The 26471-nt window shown below is 37.7% G+C and overlaps 1 protein-coding gene across 1 annotated transcript in view; it reads left to right on the forward strand.

Annotated features, from left to right (window-relative positions):
- The first annotated feature begins 513 nt into the window (after nucleotides 1-513).
- Nucleotides 514-26471, forward strand: part of LOC129769757 (basic proline-rich protein-like) — a 29330-nt gene continuing 3372 nt past the window's right edge. Inside the window, exons 1-3 of the mRNA XM_055772211.1 lie at nucleotides 514-751; nucleotides 25742-25994; nucleotides 26050-26460. Coding sequence (XP_055628186.1) covers nucleotides 749-751; nucleotides 25742-25994; nucleotides 26050-26460 — 667 coding nt within the window. The 5' untranslated portion in view covers nucleotides 514-748. The remainder of the gene's footprint in view (nucleotides 752-25741; nucleotides 25995-26049; nucleotides 26461-26471) is intronic.

Consider the following 26471-nt stretch of genomic DNA (forward strand, 5'->3'; position numbering starts at 1 on the left):
CGTATAATTAGGTGTCATTAAAGTATTCACCTTAGCTGATATATTCAAATTAATGCATGATGAATTTCGCATCACCAATTCAACCTAACTCCACAACCTGTCATCCAGTCGCTGTCCGTTCATCAGTCACAACACCCCGCCGGCTGCAGCATCAAGCGAAATGATCACACGCGATCGGCAAATCGGCAAAGGGGGTTGTTTTGATGAGAGCATATTCTCCCCAACCAGTTCGCGAAGAGCCGAAGATTCAAACGATCGGCGGCGCATCTCATCTCGACCGAGACAGAGATGAGCTTTAAGTTGCTCCTTCTGGGTAGCGACGCGTTCGACAGCGCATCTCACCCAGGAGTTGTTTTGCTGAGAATTGCGCGCGGATTGCTCTCACGAAAGCTCCGATAGTAGGACGTGCAGTTCGCGATTCGTGCCTCACTAGGCAGCTACCCCAAAAAGAGATGAGCTTTTAGCAGGGATCCTGCCGCGAAACCCTCGGGTCCAAAAATCATATAAATATACCGTCCCGTTAAGGGCAACCTACGAGTCTGTCGGCAACCGTTGATCGAGTCAAGTGTTCCCAGTATTCGGCGGGGCGCGAATTCGCTTCAGTTTTTTTTTCAAATTTGGTAACAGTTTTGTATATTTGCTTCTGAATTCGGTGAGGTGCAAGCCTGGAACAAAAGGACATCCCAGTGAGAAGTGCGAGTGATTTATTGTGCGGCAAGATCTGAAGCGCAACAACGAGTTATTGAAGATGGTGAGATAATCAATATTTTTTCAATCGTTTTGGAAGAACTGTGTGCAACCCAACAGCGCAAAGTTGGCAGTGTTCATCGAATGCAACTGCTGCAACAGACTTTGGTGTGTAGTGTGTCGTTAATTATATGGACAAATTCGGAGAAAAGTTGGATTACCCTGTGACATTTAAGACAGTTGTGGTGGATAACAGAACAACGAAAACGAGTGCCAATGACCATCGCTCATGGGGACAGATGAAACGCGTATTTTTGGGGCTGTAATCTGCAATTTGCTTTGTGTCGATTTATGCTAAGGTTTGCCCGAGAGATCGGTATCGGTACCGTGATTGATGTGTTGATATGTGACTTTGGGCAGGATCACTATGGTGCAGTTGTGCTTCTGTAGTGACGTCATGTGTGTCATGGGCGAATCGCGCAGTGGCTGGCAAGTGTTTTAATGAGATGGGATTTTTTTTCGTAGAAGCGTCGAGCCAAAGTTTCGTTTTGTCACGGAGGATGATGCATGCGAATAGAATTGAGCTTTGTTTAATTGCTCAATTAAAATTGAAAATTTGATACATCAACAACACCAATAGTACCAGTGTCATTGAGTTAGTTAAATATAAAAACAGGATTCGAAATAGCGATTTGTGCATTTGGAATTAACATTATTCAACATTCCAGTGAAATCTTCCACGAAACGCAAATCACTGCATTTGATTATACTAGATGTCGAATAATGATCATGCAACTTTTTCTTCAACAGAACCGATCACTGACCATGGATTGTCATGATATGTGAAGCTTACGATTAAAGATTGAATGTAGAAATATTCGTACCGGTAACTATTCCCTTGTGCTCAGCAATTGGCAATTTTCAAAGCATGTAAAATGGATAATTAAATACTCGTAGTTAGTTTTGGATGTTGATCGTATTTGAACTATTTGATAAACTTACATGAAATTTTGATGTTCATTATCGAAAAACAAAAACATACTTAGCTTTAACATTTTGTACCATAAAGTCGAATTCTCATAATTGTTTATGCTTTAATACGCATTAGAACCATTTTTGAACCATGTTTCGCCTCATTTTTTAGAATTCTCAAAAATGAACGAAAATCATCTTAGCCAATCCATACCCAGAACAAATGAGAATTCAAAGAAAGTTGTTTTTTCGCTCTTCTTTGGGACTTCATGAAATCAAATATATTATGCCATTGTTGAATCGAATACTCTCATTCCAATTGAAAATTGTTATGAAATATGCCCGTATTTTCCGGGTCTTCCATTTTTCGAAACCTTTCCGGTGTACGATATGGTTATGTTTCGATAAATTTCTCGTCACAAACAATCACAAATCTCTCTCATCGTCTCCCATCGGATTTTGTGTGACGAAAAATGCCATCTTTTATCCGGCAGCCAACGGATCGATGGCCTCAGTGGAATCGCGCCTTAATTTTGTTCGGCTCATGTTAAATTTTTAATAATTTTTGGATTTTTAAGAGGTGCTGCTAGTGGGCTAATTTCACTTGAGTTGAGTTTCAAAGTGTTCCGACAAGTTAAAATTTTCGGGATACATACTGCAGGAAAAATTGCGCAAATTTATGATATTTCTTTCAAATTCCATTTCAAACTACTTTAAGCAATCTCGAGAATGTTGATATTATTCTCGAGATCAGTTATCTTCATTAGGTCCTTTTAAACTAATTTACTCGATGTGTCCACAACCTCAAGAAAATTCGAAAAAAATGTTTGTTCCGTGCAATGCTTATAAAATGCTGAAATAAAATCACACACATAACGAAAAAAAGTCGTAGGAACATATTTAAATACAAATTAGAGCAGTACAAAATCTAAAAATCTACAAAAAAAAATCAAAATTTGTTTTTCACCGTCAAATGAACTTCATGGCATATAGAAATGAACCCCCAGACTGAACACGTTTCTCTCTCTCTCTCTCATTTTCAAATCATGGATGAGTTGACGGTGGGTAGAAAATGGAGCCATTTATTAATGATCTAACTACTTTTTTGCATTAGAAATCAAATTTTGATTTCGCTTCATACGGACGTTAAAATAAGATTGTGTACGCGGGCGTCAAATAGGCAAATAATGTCATCTGTCCCCCAGCAACCAAAATGTTTGTATGTATCTAAGACAAGACGTGGCAGCTGGCTTCTTACTCTTCTTTCTGCATTTTCGTCGACCAAGTGCTAGATAACAGGGAAACGAGATGTGAAGCTTGCCAAATGTTATTAAATTTCGGAAGATTATTTCTCCAAGAAAAACATGTGTTCTTCGTATCATGTATTTTCTGTGCTGCGCCATTAATTTTTTAACCGAATATCACATATTTTAAACAATAAGTATTTTCCTGTGATTTTGGTAAGCAAAAAAATTAATCGTGAAGACATGAAGAAAACTAAAAAACCTAGATTTGATAGTGGGAGTATGATATGTTGAAATACATGAATTAAATTCAAAGTTAATTTTATTTATCCAGAGATTATGGGCCACTTCACGATGAAAACGAAATGAGCGACGCGCCATTAAATTTCGTTTTATGAGTTAGAGAAAATGATGGGTTTTCAGGTAGGATGTACACTTTTCAAATAGAAATTATGAATGAAAATTAACTTCTCCGTATCAAATTAGTGTTCAATGAGAATGGAAAAACTTGCTTTTCTCATTTGGTAAAAAAATTTCGTACAAAAATTGTATCTGAAGATAATTTTATATTATAATGATAAGTTTTAGTGATAATATCGGAAAGTTTATAGAAAATAGATCAAGTAAGGGTAAGAAAGACGTACTTCAAGTGGAAAAATAACGCCAGATAAAAATTTTCATTCAGATTTTAGCAATTTAAAAGTGCCTTCGGGCCGAGTAGTAAGACTTGTTAAAAACTAATTTCGTATCCAGATATCGACACCGTATCGTTGTCATCGCGGATACTCTTCATTTCGTTTTCACCGTGGAATGTATACGGGAATAAGGCCTTATAATTCAACTTTGATAACGTTCAAATACGAACAGTACTGAAATATTGATAAAATAAGACATTCCCAAATTATAACATAGCGTTTATTCAGTTTTTTTTTTTGTATGTATGTATGGTTTATTCAGATTCCAACATGATTTTAAATACTTTTTCTGTTGCCTTGGTTATTATTTGTTATTTGATCTTAATTTTATTGCTAACTGCTTTACGGGTGAAAAATAATTGAATGCTCTTCTCTGCTAGGCCGCTGCTATAATGCTAGATGGCAAGAGAATCCCGAGAAGATGTAGGGTGGAAATTCCGATGCAATGTTTCCTTCTCTCCGGGAACTGAACACCGGACGTAATAGAAATGAAAATATACAAAGAATCCATTATAGAAATTATCGCTAAACTGAAATGTGAATGCAACTATTATTCAATTTTATATAGTTGGCAACACGGTGAAAATCTTGGAATTCCCATTTTTGTATATTTAACTTTTAACATCAGCCAATCAGAAGCCGAGTTGCAAGTGGTCCGAGTTTGACTGAAAAAGTGGTCCGGAATCGGCCCCCTATTGTCATGTCTCGTCTCAGATATGTAAGGAAGCAGACATCTCTTCCTTTTTTCTTTTTCGTCATTTTTGGGATTGCACCAAAAAAAAAGCCTAAACGACGACAACGGAGAGCAAACCAAGGCCGGCTACACAACCACGTTATCCACATGGCTTCGATGACAAATGACTTAAAAATGCATGAAACTCGAGATTTGATGTCATCTCCAAAAAAAATGTTTGGTCGACCTATTGGCCTAAGAGGCAATGAAGGTATGAAAAAAATAATCACCATGTACATTTTGTTCATTGGCCCAAAAAATGACTTGTGCAAAATTTCAGCTCCATAGGACATGATCTAGGGCTGCCTCAAAGCTCTCAAAGTTTTGATTTTTGGATCCTCAAAAACCTTCCAAGGGGGGAGTAAAGGGAAAACATACTGCGAAATGTTGATTTGCACGATGATATACCCTATGCAAAACATTAGCTCATTCGAACTTCATTTATTAGTTTCGTAGACGTAAAAATTTGAGTTTTTTTGAAAACCGAAAAATCACCGTAAATTGGGGTTTTTATTTTTTTTTATGCCAAATGTCTTAAAATTGCGTTACTTATCGAGATTTACTGTTATCTCGAAAAAAAATTGATTTGTATAGTTGCAGCTGATATTTATTTGGCTAATTGAAATCCAATTCTGACGTCTTGAATAATCAAGACGAAGACACTTGGTGGAAAAATAAACTCCTTTGAAGATCAAAAGTTCATTTGCTCATATTCACTGGTTATCTGGATCTGTCATTTGATTTACGTTTGGAATGTATAGGTTTTCGATGCAACCTAGCCCGAAAATCTATGCATTTGAACTTAACGAAGATGATTTTTTTCAACACTGGTTTGTTCTATTTCAGTTACTGGACACACAAACACTGAGAGAGAGCGAAATTTTTACTCTCGCGAGCGATAGACTTCTTCGCTTCGTTTATTATGAACCTGTTCATATTCCCCCCACAACATGTCCATTATACCCGCATCGATAAAAATGTTCTAATTTTCGGCTTGTTTTAATTTAAGTAAAAAACATGGAAAAACACATTTTTATAAAACATTTGGCCAATTATTTCGAAAACCATTATATTGATACAAAGATACAATTGAAGTTCTTCTTAACATGTCCGTCTTACCCCCACTTCCCCTATAAAGACAGTCCTCAAAAAAATCAACAGACAAAAATGATCATCGAAAAATTTCATTTCAGCTCGGATATTTTTTGAACTCTCAGGGTATCAATAAACACATATTAGCTATGTTTTTGCAAAGTGGGTTTATTCAATCTCCTCTCCTAGGCTGAGTGCCCACACCTTGGACTTAACGCTACTCCTCAAATCCGGTGCAGCCCTTGCGCCATGTTTCTCACACTTTCATCACTCTCTTTTCTAAAATCCTGGTCGGTTCTGAAGACCTTCTCTGTTTTCCGGAGCTTTTTATCTTTATTTCCGCCCAGATTTTTATCTATTGGGCTAAGTTCTGGCGAGTTTGACGGATTTGCCTCCTCCGGCACAAAAACAACATCGTTGGCTACGTACTATTTCATTACCGGTCTCGCGTGATGGCGCAATGACAGTCCGGCAACACAGAGTGTCACCTTCCTGGGACTAGAAGAAGGGCAGCAGGCGCTTCTGTTGGCATTCTTCTTTATATATTTGGCCGTTGATGGTGCCAGTCATTAGGTACGGCTTGCTGAATTTGCCGCACTCACAGATCGCCTGCCACACCAAGTACTTCTTGGAAAATTTGTCGTTCTTCTTCCGGAACTTCTCCCGAACACCCAGTCGAGACTTGCCGACGAAAAGCTACAGGCCGTGGGTCTGCTTGACGTTCGCTTTAATGTACGTCACGTCGTTCATTAGATGTATTTCGGCTATACCAACCAATAACGGTACAACTTCCTGGCGCAGGATTTGGCCACCGTATTATGTTTATCGATTCGGTTAAGTGCCTTCCTTACCTTGAAGATAAGAGGTCCGACCCGCTTTATTGTCTGCTGGACGAACCAGACGGGATAATTGACCTTCTTTGTAATCTCTCTCCTTCCTTGCCTTCAGGGGGTCGATAGTCTTCGCTGTTCTTCCGTTGCCAGCTCGCCGCTGGGTCGTTTGAGTCTCCTTGGAATATTTTACCACACGATCGATTGGTCGATTCCCAACTGTTTCGCGATCCACCTGTGGGACTGGCCTGTGGGATTTTCCACGACCGCGCCCATAATTTTTTGTCGAAGCACTTCTTGCTTAGAAGCCATTTTGACAACCACTTGACAGATTGTGACGAAATTTCAAACATGTAACATTGCACCCTAAACTAGTTTTACCCAAAATTCATCAATTTTTACACAAAAAAAAATTATACACAAAACAAAGTGTTGCAGTTTTTTCAAGAATATCTTTATAATAAAGCCATTTCAGGGTGAAGAGGAAGAACATATGCGTATATGATATACACATGATAATTATTTAAATAAAATTATAGAATTATTGCCGTAGGATGACTTTATACCAAACAGACGTACAGTTCTAGAGCTTCCAACAAGGGAAATGCTCTCTTCGTCGGGGAATAATTTAACACATAAAAGTTGTAACTGAAGCAACAAGATCCGAAGTACTTGAGGATTTACCGCGAATATTACAATATGTAAAATAGAATGGTACACAATCCTGATGGCACGTTGGATCAGTCAGGAACCATTTCAGTAATCAGAACTATGATTGAGAATAGCGCAATATATCTTCTTCTCAACTGTCATTATGGTTCCTAGAAACTTCACCTTCTCGACTTGTACCATTTTCATTTATTTTTTAAACAATTTATCAACCGATTTTGACATTTCACCCTAATAATACAAACTACTTAACTAATTGTCTTAACCTAATTACATTTGAGCTTGTCTGAGGCGACTTTTTATTCTGTTCCGTGATATATGAAAATCGATGTTGTCCAAATGGCGATTGAATATCCGAACCATGGCATACAACAACAGGCTCACGGTAAGCGTGAGTTAGTTTGTGCAGTTGGAAAACGGAGAAATTCGTGGCTACGCAGATTTCTCCTTTTGACATTGAAATGAATGCAAATTGACAGTCCAGAATATTTTAGTCAGTGCATAGTACAGATTTTTGATAATAAGGTCGTTAAAATGTCCTTTTTTTATAAATCGCGGTTAATCCATATGACGATAGATAAATTATTTTGAGACGATTAATCGTATCGATTAATAAACAGCTAAAAATATTCGATTGGTTAATGAATGATTGATAATTTTTAAAATGAGACATCACTGTTCGAAGCAAACTATAGTCACAATTGTCACAACCCAGGCAACATTGAATCGTATAACCAGTGTACTTACAGCAGCATATATCCCAAATTTTTGGTGATAAACATACATGGTATATGCTTGCGAATTAGTTTGAATGAATAAACGATTTATATTTGCACCTTATACAACTATTGTCACATAATACACGATTTACTGCAAACACTAAAAAAAAACAAATAGCGAAAAAAATATTTTTATTACCTCACGGAATCGCCATTTGTGAATATGAGAATATTTTTGTTTGTAGGAAATGGATGGTGGCGGTAGTTAAGAAAATTGCTCCAATGGAATTCGAACTCCGATTGTTTGGGTTAGCAGCTATTCATTCAAGCAGCAGCTATATCGCACGATTATCAGTAATATAATTCTAGAGTTAAAACTCATCTCAATTGTATTATCTGACAACAATCTGTTCTCTTAAGTAATTCTGAATATAGTTTTACATAATTTGATACTATTTGTAAGCCATCTTGGAAACCTTGTCAAATAAACATCAACAAACTTTATGTGTGTGCGTGTGCTCCTGTGACTGAGTGGTGTTTTTATCTCATCTGTAGCTAAGATAAGATCAGACAATAGGGGGTCTTTTACGGACCAAATTTCTGTCAGTCTTTCTGATTTCTGATTGGCTGATTTCGATAAATTTCGTAAAAAAAGTATGATGTCGATGCTACTTCACTGTCCATCAATTTCTGGGCTGAACATTCTTCTCGCCGCTTTGATAGCAAGTCCACCAATCCAACAATATGTTCTTGTTTATCGGCTGTATACGAAGCATTCGGTACTACGGTCATGTGTTGCGAAAGAGTCAGAGAGTTGTTCCTGAATTACAATAAAAAGACTTTTTTATCTTTTTAAAACATATTTTTGAGCTTGCCTAATTGAAAATATGCGAAATCATCAAATTCGCAACAACCAAATGCTACGATTCATAAAAACCGAAAAAATCCAAAATTTTACAATATTTGGCACCTCTGGCATCTTCATGTTTTTGGACGACAAAGAAGAGTTAAAAGCCAGTTGTCTGAACTTATCTTAGATCTGTAGCTATGAATTATTTTATTGGGCTCATTTGGCAATTCAGCTGTAACAGAGCCGAATTTATTCATGTACATTTTTATCTTACGATAATTTATTTGCATATTACACAATAGCCATTTAGGCGTGAGAGTATTCATATCTCATCGATACACATATCGTCTTTTTCGGCGTAAGGATATTCGAATTCGAATGCTCACAGTTGGACCATAAACAGCGGGACTGTTGATATGAGGCTTCCATTGTTGTGTTATTAATAGTACCAATTACCGGTGCAGCAGAACGTAATGTGAGCTGTAAAGGACAGGGATTACCGTCACATGATGATTGTTGTGTGGACGTAGTAGCTAGAAAAACACACGAAGATAATTTTCTAACCTTGATATTGTCGTTCCTAGTACCGGTACTTTCCAAACTAAAAGTCAACTCAAGAGAATCGGAAAGTGTAACGTGTTATAACGTAAATCTTTTTACCGGAAAGTAAATTGAGCCCGAATCTATCATTATCAATTAGTATGATTAGCTATGACCCCCCTAACCTTTCATGTAAAAGACCATTAAAGTACATTATTTGCCTGAATTAATTAATTACCGCAATTCCAATAAATTGACAGAAAGGACAAGCGATATTGAGTTTGTTGTGCAGAAACTATACAATATTCATAAAATAAAATGCCACGAAATGTTATCCAACATTCAATACATACTTCTTTCATCTATAAAAAATTGTATGTTCTGAATGCCTTTGTCTCCCAAAAACTAGGTTAAGCTCATCATTGATATCATTCTCCGCGTTTATGAGAATCATATGTCTGCCGACATGATTACTTCTGTAAACGACATTCTCACCAACAAGAAACTTCATTCCCACCGGTTAATTGACCGTTAAACGAACCAGCAAAAAAACGTTTTCAGTTCAAGCGTCACTTCCACCTCAAAAGGGTCCCCAGAAATCCATCTCATCAAGCCCCCTGCTCAGGCGGCGCGGCAAGATCACGTTCGTCTGCTTTGCACAATGTTTCTCCGAACAATACAGCCGCCGATTCGCTTGCCTGAGGTCTTGTTGGAACCCTTATGACCACGCTTCTGCCCATCCCCGCGTTACATGCCCGCGTATCCCCGAACCCGGTACCAAAACACATTGTTGTTGGTCTTCGCTTTCATTGACATCTTCTTCAGGTCGAGCGCAAGACGTCATTACGCAATCGCTCCTTGAAACACGGAGCAGTGCACGCGCGTTGGTTGGTCTGTTTGTTTCTTCTCACTAGCCAGAAAGTATTACACTTGTATACCCTGGCTGATATCCATCTTGATCTCGATAGCAACAAACCAGTTCTGGTGTTAAAACAATGCGTAAAACACCATCACTAGATGTCAACGTCTAACGTCACCGTCAGCGATTTATGGCAACATTTTCTCAAACCAAGAGTCTTGGCTCATCTTAAATTTTACTCAAGTTCTATCGAGACACTATTAGAAAAATAATCAACATCACGATTCTCGCCAATCGTCGCGCTGAAATTTCACTTTCATTCATTCACATCGTGCGGTTTTCAAGTGCCATATTTGGTCGGATGTTGGGTTAAGAGCGACGTCGTCTCACGAGACTTGCGGTGGCCCCAGGGCCCCCTTAAGTACGGGAGGGGGTGCAAAATCTGGTGTTGTTCTGTCTATCCCCTCCTTTACCTTAATCGAACCAAAAAATCAATCGTTGTCGGCATCGTCGTTTTGAACGCGGATGATTGAAGCACGACACGCCGAAGTTTATGTGTAGGCGTTACGTTTGGTTTTTTATTGTTTTCAGCGCATTGTTTTTCAATTATCGTTCCCCCGAGAACGAGAGGCCTATTTAGCAATTGTGGGTGATTAATGAGGTGGTGAAAAAGTTCAACTTGTGCATGGTGTTCTATAAGGTGAGCGAATGTTTTATGTAAGCGATAGCAAGAAGGTCGAAGGTTCTCCAAATGATGTAATAGATGATAATGAAGCTCATAGTGAGAATGTCAAAAGAGATCCTGGTATTTTGTTTAACTCGTTACTCATCGAACACACAACGATCATGAATCTTTGAAATATAAAGGGTGTCCCACATTACATTGCATCGCAAAAAACGTTATAGAAAATCACCCATTGGGTATTTTCACTTGGAAGTTTTTGTAGAAGTAGTTTAGAGTGTATTGTTTACACTGTATTTCCATCGCTGTACGTCACGAATTGATTTGCGCAAGCACCTGGAAAATCCTCAACTCTCTCATCGGGGCATCGAAAAACAACAACACAGCACAGTACGGACGCAATATAAGCAAAGACGCGATGTGAATGAGTTTTCTACTCGATAGCAGTCAAGTCATGAAAATTTACATGGAAAAAAATTAAAGGGATGTCCTACCCAATCCGCCATATTCTCGATAGCATATTTGTCCCAATCGATAGCATATGGCTTGGCTGAATAGCACCAAAAATTAGAAAGATTCGTGGATGTTTTGTTTTCGAAATAACAGCAAATCTTCTGACAAGGAATCCGTATGTTGTCAAATAGATGGGTAGCCATTCCATCCCAAACCGATATAGTAGTTCTCAGATTTTCGTTGGAGTTGATAGTTCATCCCTTGTCGCAGAATATTGCACCCGTTTTTTTTTTTTAATTTTTCATAAGGGTGCCCTTTCTATTTTAGGGTGGTTTTTTTGAAAAATGACTTTTTCCAAAAATCCGTAATATATGAATTCTTTGACCGATTTAGATGATCGACACATCAAACTAAAGTCAATTAGTTAGTCTGTTTGAAAACATTTTTTTTTTCTCTTTTATAGTGACTTTCAACACATTTCGGCTGGTTCGTCACTTTTGCTTCCATTTTTGGAAGAATGTCGGGAGTGAGAATTGAACTCGTGATCTCTGCGTGAGAGGTATGGCTGTTACCACTACGCCAGATCGCCTCCACCGTTTGAAAACATATCACACCTGCAAAAAACAATGGATTTTGTTTTCGTTCGTGTTTCTAGATTGTATTTGCTTTTTTTTTTATATAGTTTACATGGTTTTGGGACGAAGGGCGCCATATTTTTTTATTATTATTTCTTGAAAGCTTAGATTTTTAGGTTTCTTGTTTGAGAATTTTGAGAAGCTTAAATGATCAGTTTCCTCCGCATGGAATAATATAGATGTTTCCAAATGCCGTGGCTTGGTCGAAAGAACGCCGAATATGTTGGTTGAATTGATTCAGTCTAAAAAATCATCTACGCATTGAAAAATTGTGGTAAATCATGCGAAACTGATGTTGATTTAGTAAGAAGTAATTTTCTGATATATCCCATTTTATAATGTTCCAAGTTTCATTTATAGAATGATGGAGAAAAGAGTGCAACCTATGGAAAAAAATTGTATTGATGAGAACGGTGACAAAAAAGTTCTCACTTCATTTTGATTTCAGGAAATATAAATTGAGGTAAAAGAAAAACATTTTCATAATTAATGTGTCCTCATTTGGTCTTCAGGACCTACTGCAGATTATTCAGTATGCTCTTTGCTAGATTTTTAGGTACTTTCGGTCCAGCTCTTACCAGGCGCGCATCAAGGATGATAACAATACACCCAAAATGAATATTTTATACATTTTTAGACATTTTTAAACATTACATTAAATGAGCTTGAAAGTTTCATTACATGTACTATCCACCCATTCCGGTACAGCATTTATTCCAGCGAGAGGCGAGTTTGTGTACAAAATATATGCCATAGCAATATAAGAGCAAAATAGGAGACACATTGCGAATAAGCACGCATGAAGGTAAAACAAAGTGTTTACGCTCTCCGTTTTACTCTCGAAAAAAAGCTCTCTTCCGTGTATTAATATGAGATCCAATTTCATTTTATAAAGTGGTGTAATATACTCTTACATTGGCATAACAGCACCAATGCACAATGGTCCAGGAGATGCATTTAAGTGGAAATTAGCATTTAGAACTTGATGGTTATTCTCTAGACAAAAACTGTCTTCGACAAAGTTGTTGCATATGATAGAGCGCTCATTTTTATGTTATCAAAAATAGGGTGACAAAAATTGTCGATGAAATAAAAAATACAACTTTCTTATCTTCATAGATAGGGGTAAACATAGTTCAACAATGTTGCAGTCTCAGTTATTTGACACATCTTTGTAAAACAAGGTTTTTTTCTATTTCTTGAAATAACCGATATAGCGCCTAAAATACATTAGGGTCACTATGAAAAAAAGGTTTGTATACTCTAATTTTTATATTTCAAATTCTTCATACAAACTGTCTCCGAAAGACTTTTGGAGCTTACTAATACAAACGTTTTGCAATGCAGAACATGTCAATATCTCAGCTTCACTCGAAGTTATTGATATTTCTTCCTAAAAAAATATGCTCTGTACAATTGCTTGTCATTCTTTCTGGGGCAAACATAAACAAAGTTTATTGACGGCATTTGATAGAACATAGTTCACTCTCCATGATGTGTGATTTATAAAACTATGTTATTTTTCGTGTTTGAGTAAATTAAAACTGAAATCAGAGTTTTTGGGTAAAAAACCATCAATGACTTTGAGTGGGGTTAAGATATTAACAAGTTCTGCATCGCAAAATGTTGGTCTTGAAAAGCTCTAAAAGTTGTATGAGGAATGTTTTGTAACTTAGAAAAAAGGCGCTATATCGGTTATTTCGAGAAATAGAAAAAAAACTTTGTTCTACAAAGATGTGTCAAATAATTCAACCCAGCCGGCCATGATTTGGTTTCTGCTTAGAATCGTTAGAGTTTTTTTTATACAATTCCAAGCAGTCAGTCTGAGCGAATGAGAGGTCTTCTTCATACATACGAACATTTTAACACTCTTGAAAAAACTGCTTTTATTCGTACATTTGACGTTTTTACACAAGAAAAAGCATCTTTTCTGTCAAGAATGGTACCTTTTCTGCCAACTCTAGTCCAGGTGTAGTTATCAACCGGTTGGCAATCACTAGTTGTGAACTATGGCATAAATTATCACCCTCGAATCCTCGATGGGATTGGAGTACGGGCTATATGGGGGTAATTCATCGGTTTGATCCAACAAGATCGGAAGATAGACTTAGAAATCTCCAGATTTTCCCGCAAAATATAAGCATTAATACACGAATCTGCCGTCATCATCTAGTCGATTTTCAAGAGACATCCCACTCCACACCACTAAAAACACTTAGACCATAACATTTTCTCCCCTATTCTCCACCATGCCTTGGATATGGTGTCCTGAAGCTCCTCACTCGATCTGTGCCGCATTCGAATTTTGATTCGTTCATCCAGATAATCGTTTTCCAGAGCTCTAAGGGCTTATCAACATACTCTTCAGCAAACTTAAGCTTTATTTTTTTAGCTTTATTTGCCCTGCTTATGAATGAGCCCTTTCGAGTAACTTTACTATTCAACCTCGGTGCTACAAGACGACAATAAACAGTTCGACCGGAAACTGATATCAGAATAGTTTCCTTAATCTCGCGGAAAGTTACCTTCGGGCTCTTTTTGACCTCGCGCGACACTTTTTCGTTTCCTACCTCTACCAGGTTTTTAGTATCAGACGAATCTTCCCAGCTTCTGCCTAGCTGATACTGTACTTCCTAACGACAGTCCGGTACGATTCTTCGTTTTACATATCAACAACGACCAATTTTCGGATGGAATTGCTTTTCGAAACCACTGTGTTCTCTATTTTTTCAACTGAATCAAATACGATCATATGTACAAATGCACCACGTCGAGCCGTTGACTTCAAAACGAGTCTAAATATCAAAATATAAACAATCGAGGGGTTTTTCGATGAAAAATTATCGAAAACATAGCGATTTTCGAAGTGGGCACTTTTTTAATACAAATTAAATTTTAAAAATATTATTTGGTATTCCATAAAGAAAAGTTTAATATATCAAAGATATCAAAAAAGATTACAGTGTGTTTTAATTTGAACCAAAAATAATAAGGTGGTCAGTGTATACATTATTTCAACCGGCCTATTACACATCTCTAGAAACTCAAAAAAATTGTTATGAAACATTGTTTATATTCTTTGAAAATTTACACAACTTACCTTCTCCACTTAAAATCGATCAATAATTTTTCGTTTTTCTTTACAACATTTATTGCCTTTCTTTATTATTGTAATTATATCAAAACGAACGTGTAATGAATCAAAAGAGAACATGTCAAACTTGATAAATATACAATTACTCTATAACACAATGAATCCAAATGAATAAAAGTTATACAGGGTTGTATCCAGGACACGACCGCATTGTTGACGAAGCACTAGGAAATTATTTTATAGAATTCGCTTGTTTATCGCTTCGTACAATATTCTAAAATGCATTGAAATTTAGTAATTACGTAATTTGAAGAAGGTTTATTGTCCTCTTAAAACCCGATGGTTTGGGGGTAAATTTTCTCCTGTGTTTATTCCAATCAACACATAAAACATTGATAACAACTTCGATCTACCTTTGATAAAGCATAAAAACATCAACAATGTATAAATACGATAGAAAAATACACAAGCACTCCCCATCAAACGACATGTAAACTGACGCTTTATAAAATTTCATATGGTTCATCTTTCGATTTGAAGTTGCGAACAAAATCAGACTACGATTTCATTCGCAACATACTATCAACCATCCGAAGGGATTTGCTCTTGCACTCAGTTATAAGTAACGCGATTTCCTGTACGAAAGATAGTAGACCAAAAGTTATTCGAGGGATTTTTTTATTTACGTATTTACGACGAGATCAATCAATCTACTCTAAACACTATTGATATAACAAACTTTCGGACCCAGAACCAGATTTCTCATCAACTTTGCAATGAAGGTGATGTGGTTTCCCATGCTATTCTGGGTTTTGATGCTAAGCGTTGTTTCTCTAGTTCGGCCTAATCAATTTTACAGTGTGTGGAGATTGATTCAGATGTACTTTTCTGGAGAAATCACACCTTACACCTCTAGACTTCACTGGGACCAACAAAAACTTTAGAGATTTGCATGATCTATGCGGCAATCTTACTGATCAAAAGCATGAATTGAGCTCTTCACCCAATCAGCCCGCATTATCGAGAACTGAAATTCAATTTTTGTTAATTTGTTAGTTTGAGATGGCTTTTGAAAGAGGTGAAAATGTATCATACAGATTCTTCACTAAGTCACTAAGGAGTATATTTAAGAGAGAAAAAACGACAAGATGTGTCTTGTATTATGTTTTTATGAGGCTTCACTCCTTTTATTTAGTGGTGGTCAACACATAATTCATCTTCAATCCAATCGTTATTGTCATTTAGATTGAATGGAGGTGATCTGGTAAAAGGCAAAATACAGTTTTTAATTATTTTTGCATTTTTATCCTCAAAATTCTATTTTTTCTGTACGAGGACTATCAAAAATTATGTAGACATGCATTTAAGAAAATGCAGGATTAGTTAGAATGACACAAAATGTAAAACAAAATTAAAATGTTAAAATGTATGATCACGAACAGAAAAAGTAAAAATGCTACTTACTGACACTGTCACTGTGTATCGCAACTTTTATTGCTAATATAGAAATCGATTCTTCGATTTTTCAAATTCTGGTTGGCATCTTTTTCAACTGTCAAGTTTTATATTTTTCAACTGTCAAGTTTCTATAAAACCAGTTACATTTTCCGTTGTTTAGTTGTTTTGATCAATAAACCTGGAAAAGTGCTCACGGAGAAGGAAGAAAGACAAATCGATGCATTTCACCAAAAAAAAGTTGGTATCAGAGAAATCGCTCGTCGGATTGGACGATCCCATTAAGTAGTGCTCAATTATTTGGCGAATCCTCAAGGATACGGTAAGAAGGAGAGAGCTCCACGTAAATCGAAACCGGGATAAGCGAGAAATAGCTAGAACAGCTTCGAATACCACAAAATCGCCTATGCAAATAAACCAATATTTTAATTTAAATGTTACTCGGGTGACAATTCGTCAAGTTTTGATAAACAATCCTCACATGAAGAGGGCTTAAAAGGTTAAAGCTCCTCATCTTACACCATCTCAAATCGGAAGACGTCTAAGTTGCCAAAGCTCACATGAACCGACAGTGGGACTTGGTATGTTTTGACAAAGAATGTTTCCAAAAGAATACATTTTGCTATATACCATAACGAAAAGTTCTTCAATTAATAGGTTATCTTCAGTGACGAAAAAGAGTTCAATTTGGATGGTCCTGTTGGTTTCAACGGGTACTGGCTGATTTACGGAAAATAGAACAGTATTTTTCAACCAAGAATTTTGGTGGAGGCTCGTGCATGGTTTGGGCGGGATTCTGTGCAACCGGAAAGCTCAAGATAGCTTTCACATCATTCAAGGATTACATACAAGTTCTGGAATTCTCTCTCCTACCGTTTTTGCGTGGATATCGTCACAAAAAATACACATTCTAGCAAAACGTATGACGTATTTTCAACTGATCAACTGGGGCTATTTTGCTCGGGAGGTCAATTTCAACACATCTTTCACATCTTCATACCAAATAATCGTTAGTAGCCAAAAATTCCACTTATACCAACAACAAATAGATCAAAATGAAGCCGCTCCTGTGACAATTCATATGCAATTCAAGATGCCACAACACGGTCAATTATAACACCTTCTTTCACAACCGTGTCGTCACGGTCAAACAGATGAATATTCAATATTCATATTTGTCGATTTACATTCATGTTTGGAAGTTTACGATCGCATCCAAATACTACCCCATCTCACGTTTCTCACCCGCACAGTTATTGGGGTGCAAACTGCGCAAAACGAGATGCTTCTTCGTTCAAAACTTCGGTTGCAAATAAGAAAGTCTCTCGTCGATGATAAATGGCGACAATAAATGATAAGGAGTTCAAGGATTGGTATTTGAGGGAGCGTGTGGATGCTACTGGGCTTTCCACACACCATGGTTAGCAAATAATTCATCGAGATGAGTTATGTTTCCACAAACAATGTTTCTCTTCGATTGGTGGCGATGTACCATCTTTTTCAATATATCTCTGCTAATCAAATCTCGACACCTTGCTGACGAACGCTGACATTGACTAAATCTTCATATTTGTATTGGACATGAATCTTAATGGCCCATCATCAGTACGGAAAGGTTAATGATTTTCTGAAAACCAAGTTCGCTGCTGTCTCAACACATAAAATCAAACATTTAGCGCTGCGTCTAATGGTTTTCCGTCTTCGGCGCTATAAACTAACCGACTGCAACTGGTTGACGGTTCAGGTCAGCCTCCTCCAACCAATTGGATTGCACTTTTTGAGTCATGGCGAATTTTTATAGCCGTGGCATCTTATTATGACAGCTGGTGAGATTAAGAGCGCCCCATAAAGCAAGGCTTCCCCGCGAGAAGATTTAACGAGCGAGTATCTTTTTAAATTAAGTTTTCTTCAAAAGAAAAAAAAACATCTCACCTAGCGTCCCCCAACGCGTGTAACCTGTTGAACGTTCTTGAAAAACACACATTGTGGGGCGAGTGTGGGACAGAAGTGATGCTATCGTGCTACCGCATCAAAAAAAAAGAAAAGAAACGAGAAACTGTTTATAATTGCTGAACGATGATCCTCCATACGCCTAACGTGCGAAATCGATTATGTCATATCTTGTTTAGACGTTCATTCACGTTACTGTCGGCAATATAAACAACACGGACACGACCAGCGTTTGAATTACTATTCAAGAATCTTTGTAGTTTTTTTTATGTATGCGACAAGATAAATTCCAAAGGTAGTTGGAGGAACAGGATACAGTGAATGCGGATACTTCCATGATTGATTGTTAAGAATATAAAAGTAAACTGGTGAGAAAATGTTAATACGAAAACGGTTAGTCTCGATTTTAATGTATAGTTATAAAGCGTTGCTAGTACCGAGTTTGTGAATAGGATTCCGCACATTTTTGTGGAATGTGGAAAATCATTTTCTTGTTTAAAAAAACAGATCTTATTGAAAATCCTGACTGATCTGACAAAATTCCTTTCAAAGCTAAGATTTTAGACCAACACATGATGAATTATCTTCCGAGGAAATTCAATCTCAAATTCTGCTTTGCATCAAAACCGTTATGTTTCCCACTTAACTCGATTGGGGAGTTTCCATTTTCGTAGACGTGGACGTATCCAAGAAAATATATAAAACAACAGATAAGTGTTTTTTTTTAAATTGGCGCTGCAAAAAAACATAAACATGTACACAAATGTTTTGCTACGTACATAAGGGAACCATATATTGAAGAATGCCGATTATCCGCGGCACAGGGTTGGAAGGTCACTGTGAATAACGAAAATGGCGGATGAGGGAATGAAGGACCAAAAATAAATTGCAACGCGAATACTGCATGGGCTGAAAAATCTCGAGATTTTTGAACAGATGACGTCACTAAAAAATTAACATTCATTTCGAGAGTTTCATCTGTCGCTTCTTTTATTTGTTCACAAACTACAGTTGTTTAAGTATCACTACCTGAGCATTCGTATAGAAAATGGAAAAAAGAAGAATATTGTAATTCGATCAAACATTGTTTTTGGTGGGAAAAACTCCTGAACAATAAATGCAGTGATTGATGAAATGTTTTTCCACTTCTTCGAGAACAACAGTTTATCGGTGGTTAAGTGAATTTAAAATGGGCCGTACAAGCACCGCAGATGCACCTCACTCTGGAAGTCCAAAACAGGCTTTGAATCCAGAAATCGAGAAACAAGTGCATCGACTCATTTTGAACGATCGTAAAGTGAATTTACGCGGGTTAGCTGAGGCCGTAAACATTTCAAAGGAACGAGTGGGATACATTTTGCATGACATTTTGGACATGAAAAAGCTATCCGCGCGATGGGTGCCGCGTTTGCTGACCGACGGTTAAAAACAGCGGCGCGTTGATGATTCAATAGCCGGTTTGGCGTTGTAGAAGCGTAATGGAGTGGACTCCATTCGACGTTTTGTGACAAAGGATGGAACGTGGATCCATTGCCATACTCCTGAGTCCAACAGGCAGTCTGCAGAGTGGCTGACAAGCATATTTCGAAGACGTTTCGTACTACAGAAAATGAATCGAAATGTTAGAAACTCGCTCTACCAAGTGTATTGCCCTCGAAGGAAACTATGTTGAGGAATAAATACAGCTTTACCCCAAAAACAATTGTATTCATTAAAAATCTTGGGACTTTTCAGCCCATATAGTAGACTTTACTATACTAGACTTGTGTAGTGTGTTGATATTCCTTCACATGCATTTTTGTACTCATCACAGTTCCGTTCAGGCGTCGTGAGGCGTCGTTGAGGAGACGGAGGTTTCCGTGTGCAGCGTCTCATTCTCTTTATCGGCAAGGGAACCGGCACAAAGTTCACCAAAAATCCGGTAACAATGAGGAAGGAATTAGCCGGCGATGCAAGATCCAGCAATTTTCGACGATTTTAGGTCGCACATGAGACAGTGTCCAACTTGCTGTAAGGACACTGATGAGAGAGGAATTATTGCATTTTGAAGTTTTAAATTATATATATATAAATAAAAATGGAAATAAAAAATGCTCTGCAGTAACATCATAGAAGGCGTTGTTAGTCCAATTGAAATTCGTTTTGTTGACGGAATCGATGCACGTGTTGCGTTGGTGTGAAGTGAAAATCGTGATGGATTCACTAGAAGAATAATGCACTGTGAAAATAAAAATTATGAACGTAAATTTACTTCTCCGTATGAAATTTTTGTTCCATGTAATGTAGAAGCATGATTTTTGCAAATTTTTGCTCATTCAAGACTCTTTAAATGAGAATTGTGTCTTATAATAATTTTATATTCTAATGACGAATTTTGTATACTAGAAGTATGAGAAAATTTATAGAAAAAGAAAATTGTAAAACGGCCAATTTCTAAATGTGTTGAAATTCACTATAATAGAGAAAAAATAAGTACTAAGCACGATCTTGGGTTCACTCACAGGACTATCGATTAGTTTATCTTTTAATTGGTTTTACAATTTTCTTTTTCTTTAAATTTCCTCATACTTCTAGTATACAAAATAACGCCAGATCGCCTCCGCGATCGTGCTTAGTAAAAAATGTATATGAATTTTAGAAAGTATTCATATCAAAAATCAATTTTCGAAGTTCACCAGGTCAGCTAGTTTCATATGGTCGGTGTTAAGTTCGAGGGGACCAAGTCGCAAAGTTGAAAATTTCGAGTTATTGATTACAATTGGTTAATCATTATGTATGCTTTATACCACATTTATCAGATTTGAAAAATCACTGATGCAGCAGAAATAATTGATCGAAATTTTTATGATTGATCAACGAAAGCCCCTCATAGTATGCAATCATAGTGGACCATTTACCATGGCGAAATGGCTCTATATCATGTGCAGACAGAGTAGACCATGTATCAATCATTTGTGTATTGAATGTAAACAATTTTCAAGCGCCGAATTAATCCAACAAAACATTTTTTTGAAGCTAATAAGTACCTTGTTGGAATGGGCTTGAACTCGTTGGTGTAAAATGTGCACATTCTAAGTATATTAATAAACTTGGTTCAACTCTGACTGAACGGATCAGTGAAAAATGCTGATATTCAGTGTGAATGATCGCAAAATGTACTATTTCAGAGTGCGATTTAGACTTTAGCGATGACAACGAATTTGAATATGACGATTCTATTGACGAATATTATCTAAGATGATTGAAAATGGGAAGTTTATGCCTTAACATGTTTTCCGTGCAATGCCTGTTATAGATGGCAGAGCTATTATGCTGAACGCAGCCAAATATTTATGCACTTCCAACATCTCGCTCTAATTTTCATAACAGAGTGGCACACTTTGTGTCACAACTGTTAAATGATTGAGAAATATTTAGAAATTGTCCAGTCATAGTGAACCAAATCTTAAAAAATGCTTCATTTGGTTCAGTCAGAGTGGACCATGTACGTATAGGCAGCCAAATAAGTCTCTTATTAGGCATGCTACTTGATGTTTTTTACAATATACAATATATAATTTACGTCAAAGTATTGCCAGAGAGTAGCTAACATTTCTGAACACAGTATTGAACGAAAAAAATAAATGCTTTGAAAATTGCAGAGAACTGAACTTCAAGTTCGTTTTTCTCGAAATCATAAAAATGTCACATGGTTCGGTCTGACTTAACGCCGACCATATAAAAGAAATAATTTGCAATGTCTATCACGTCTATTCAACCCACAATCTCACTTCAGTGATTTCAAGCCGCACATGGTCAATGCAGAGTCTAGGTACCTATAAATAAAATTTACGAGCAATTTTTTGGCCGTCAAGTTCACGTTGAATAATAACTGCAGCGCCTCTAGTTGTCGTGCCAACAAACTAATGACAGCATTTTGATATGGAAGGGTTATTTACTAAGTGGTAAAAATTTCACCAGGATTGATACTCGCATTGAAAAGTTAGCTAAAAAAAACTACAGGAGGGTTGTGTCCGATACACAACCGCATAGATGATATAGGATTACATTCAGCTATTTCCTGCAAATTGGTTTTGGATATATTTGAATAATTACATTATGAAACCCTTTCATAATAATTTTTTTTTTCTTTTATAAATTCGTTTATTTTTACAGGCTCAATTACAAGTTTAAAGGAGCCGAAATCTTAAATATATTTTTAAAACTATATATATGAACAATTTTCTTAAATCTATGGTTAGTAATGTGGGAAACCGATTACTCGCGGTGGACTCGAGATTAAAAGGGTGACATATTTTTCTCAGGAAAAGGATGGGGTATAAGGAAATTATTACAATGTTGATAATCACACACACTCAATTCTTAAATCTATTCGTACATCTGTTGTGAATTTACATTTCATTCTCCCGTTTATAGCAAGCGGACCAATTACTCACAAAGGAAGAAATGGAGGGTATAAGGATATAAGGATAATCACACACGAACATCGATAGATTTAAGGAAAACATATATTTGGGACATGTAATCAAGGTCTAACCGAGCCAACACATCTCTCACCGGCACATTGAGCTGCCTTCCTCTAGCCCGAAGGGAGTTCTCTAAATTCGATCTGGCAACAAGATACACCTCACACGACCAAACAACGTGTTCGATGTCGTGGTAACCTCGGCCACAAACGCAGATATTGCTGCCGGCCAGATTGAAACGAAAGAGTAGCGCGTCTAACGAACAGTGATTGGACATGAGTCGGGAGAAGGTGCGAATAAAGTCCCGACTCAAGTCCAGACTTTTGAACCATGGTTTGAGGCTAACCTTAGGGATAATCGAGTGAAGCCACCGGCCCAATTCATCTTCGTTCCATTTGCGTTGCCAGTTAGCGATGGCATTTTTACGGACTAAAGAGTCAAATTCATTGAAGGCGATTTGACGCTGATAAATATCGCCTTCAATCGCACCTACCTTTGCTAATGAGTCAGCCCTCTCATTACCCGGAATTGAGCAATGAGAAGGGACCCACACAAAGGTAATGACATAACAGCGTCTGGATAAAGCACTCAAAATTTTTCGTATTCTCTCAAGGAAGTACGGCGAGTGCTTTTCCGGCCTCACTGAACGGATAGCTTCGACAGAGCTAAGACTATCCGTTACAATGTAATAGTGTTCAACAGGTCGTGAGGCGACGCTGTCCAGCGCCCAGTGTATCGCTGCCAATTCAGCAATATACACTGAGCAAGGATTCTGAAGACTGTGTGAGGTGCTAAAAAATTCGTTGAACACTCCAAATCCTGTGGACTCATTTATAGTGGACCCATCAGTAAATTACATATTATCACAATTGATACCCCTATATTTTTCATCGAAGATCGTTGGAGCGATCCTCGATCGTTGGTAATCTGAATATCCATGGATATCTTGCTTCATGGACAGATCAAAATGCACAGAGGAATTGATGTAGTCAGGGAAACAAACACGGTTGGGAATATACGACGAAGGATCAACCTGCATGGAGATGAATTCATGATATGAACTCATGAATCCGGAGTGAAAATTTAGCTCGATCAGCCGCTCAAAATTTCCGATCACCAATGGGTTCATAACCTTACACCGGATGAAGAACCGAAGAGATAATAAATTGAAGCGATCTTTTAGTGGGAGTAGGCCCGCCAAAACCTCGAGACTCATGGTATGCGTTGAGGGCATTCATAATAATTTGGTAGCCATGAGAAGAACAGTTTAATTCGATTGTTGAGTATTATTTGTTCAATTGCGGTACAATCGAGTGATGATGGCAGAAGGATGGTGATTATTCGTTAGATGATGCATATTACAATTAGAGATGCCGAAGTGGAATGAGATATGCTGAAAATTGCCTTCTGTGGTACTTTCCCTGAACTCTCGCGATATGTATGTATAAAGTAATGAAAAATATATATGAAAAGTGAATGAATAGTTTCTCCATTTCCAAACCAAAGGAACAATTTTCACTCTCAACACACTACCCAACGCGGATTTTACCTTGCAATATTATCCTTTTTCTGTACTGCATTTCGAGCGAGCGATCAGTTTTCACAATTAGCAAAGATGAATCAGTTAGTCTCTGCAATTGGATCACAACACGTTTTTTGTTTAATGAGCCACTCATTTTTGAAATCAAGGTCAAAAAGTCGCCCTCGCAGAACACGCGTCAAAACTAACCTGACATCCTGTCTGATGATAATCTAAATTAAGACTCATTTAAAGGTTCTGCTAGCCTAGAGACATGCGTGTCATCTATGTAGTGTTGCCATTCATTACCAGAATCAGATTGTCATCCCTCGTATCTGAGTTGAACGGGTTAGTATACATTCTGTTAATATACCTTCTGTTTGCAGAAATGAATATATATTTATTCTAACTGGTTTCTGAAAAATACATATTTATCTCAACATCCCTGTCTGCTCAGTAAATGCCATTTTTCTGATATCCTTTGCAGTTGCTATAAATGTATGAAAAACTATTTGAGATACAGTTAAATATATCAAAACTGAAAATCCCGGTCAAATCTTTCATTTTTTAGTCATGGTCCTCTCTGACAGCATACTAGAAATGGTTTTTGTTCGGCATTCCGATTGTCGTGTTTATCAATTCCCATAATGGATCCATTAATTATTCCAAGATCATGCGATTTAAATCTGTACTTTGGCTATTATACTTTGGTTATTATTTGCAGCAATATTCAGTAACTACTTTTATTTGACAAAAAAAACGCATATGTTCAATTCCAAAATGAGCAGTACTGAAAAATATGTGCATACAGATTATCAGGTTGACCATACGCAACGGGGATATGGCAACATAAGTAAACATTTACATATAGCTTCATCTTTTATATTTACCTTCCATCCTCCAATGCACACTGAAATCATTTACAACTTATGTCCGGCAGTCATCCGAGAGTATGAACGATGTGCATTGCAAAATAAACATATACAATATATGCAAGCGAACCCATTGCACGCGCTGTCTTTTACTATACAGATACTTATAAAATATAACAATAACAGTAATTTTTTAATCTCCTCATCATGCCAACTTAACGCGTGGCGCTAATCCAATAAATTATCCAAAATATACTCGAACACAAAACGGCATGAACGAAGCTGACTTAAGTAGGTATAATAAAAGCCGGCAGATCATTTGATCGCTACCGATTCACTTAACAACAAGATCTAATTTTCCTCACTCGGAGTTCCTCCCCTCTTCGATACGAATACAAATCGCGATACAAAAGGGTACACGGTTAACAGGTTTTGTTTTGCTCCCATCGTTCGTCTTTCATTCACAACACGTTAGAGTTCAAACGCGGCAACTTTTTCACGCCAACACATTGATGACCACCACACCACATCGAATGTTTGTTCAGTAGGGCGAGGAGGCGCCGATATTCAGATGATGGCCCCGACAGACAATTACAGCGTGCAACAAGTGTAGATCAATCAATCGAAGCGTGGCAACAAAGTGTGCAATAACGAGTACCGATGATACAATCCATCGGACAAAAGTATGATGTATGAGTCTAAAGTTTGTGTTTCTTCTTTTCCAGCGGGTGCTAGTGCTTTTTCTAGTGCTAGCAACGTCCGGCTATGCGGAGATAACAACTCATTTGGGACCCGACGGATATGAATATCCGCGACCAAATGTCCCATTCCCTCCTCCGGATAAACCTTCTCCGCCGGGTAGTACTCCGAGACCGTGTCCATACGGTGGAGTGCCACCGTACTGCTGTACCAATGGTGGCCAAGGACCAAACTGTGCGGTTCCAACACAACCGCCGAGGCCATCGTGTCCAGCGGGAGGTAATTCCGTTGAATTTATGAAAATAGAAATTCTGATTTTATTCCTTTCTTTCAGGAGTTCCACCATATTGTTGTACCAACGGTGGCCAAGGACCTAATTGCACTCCACCAACTCCCAGTCCACCGCCACGTCCATGCCCATATGGCGGAATTCCACCATATTGTTGTACAAATGGAGGAACGGGTCCGAACTGTGTGGTCTCTACTCCTGCCCCTCCTTCTCCCACAACTCCAAGGCCATGTCCATTCGGAGGAGTTCCACCATATTGTTGCACCAATGGAGGCCAAGGACCAAACTGTGTAGTTCCATCGAGACCCACTCCAGGACCTACATCTCCAGCGGGATGTCCGAACGGAGGCGTTCCTCCCTACTGCTGCACCAATGGTGGAAGTGGCCCAAACTGCGCTGTACCCTCGAGACCTCCAGTCGGACCTGGAACTACTCCAAGGCCTTGTCCAGCAGGAGGTATAAATATT

The sequence above is a fragment of the Toxorhynchites rutilus genome, chromosome 2 (assembly GCF_029784135.1).
Source record: "Toxorhynchites rutilus septentrionalis strain SRP chromosome 2, ASM2978413v1, whole genome shotgun sequence".
Lineage (NCBI taxonomy): Eukaryota > Metazoa > Arthropoda > Insecta > Diptera > Culicidae > Toxorhynchites > Toxorhynchites rutilus.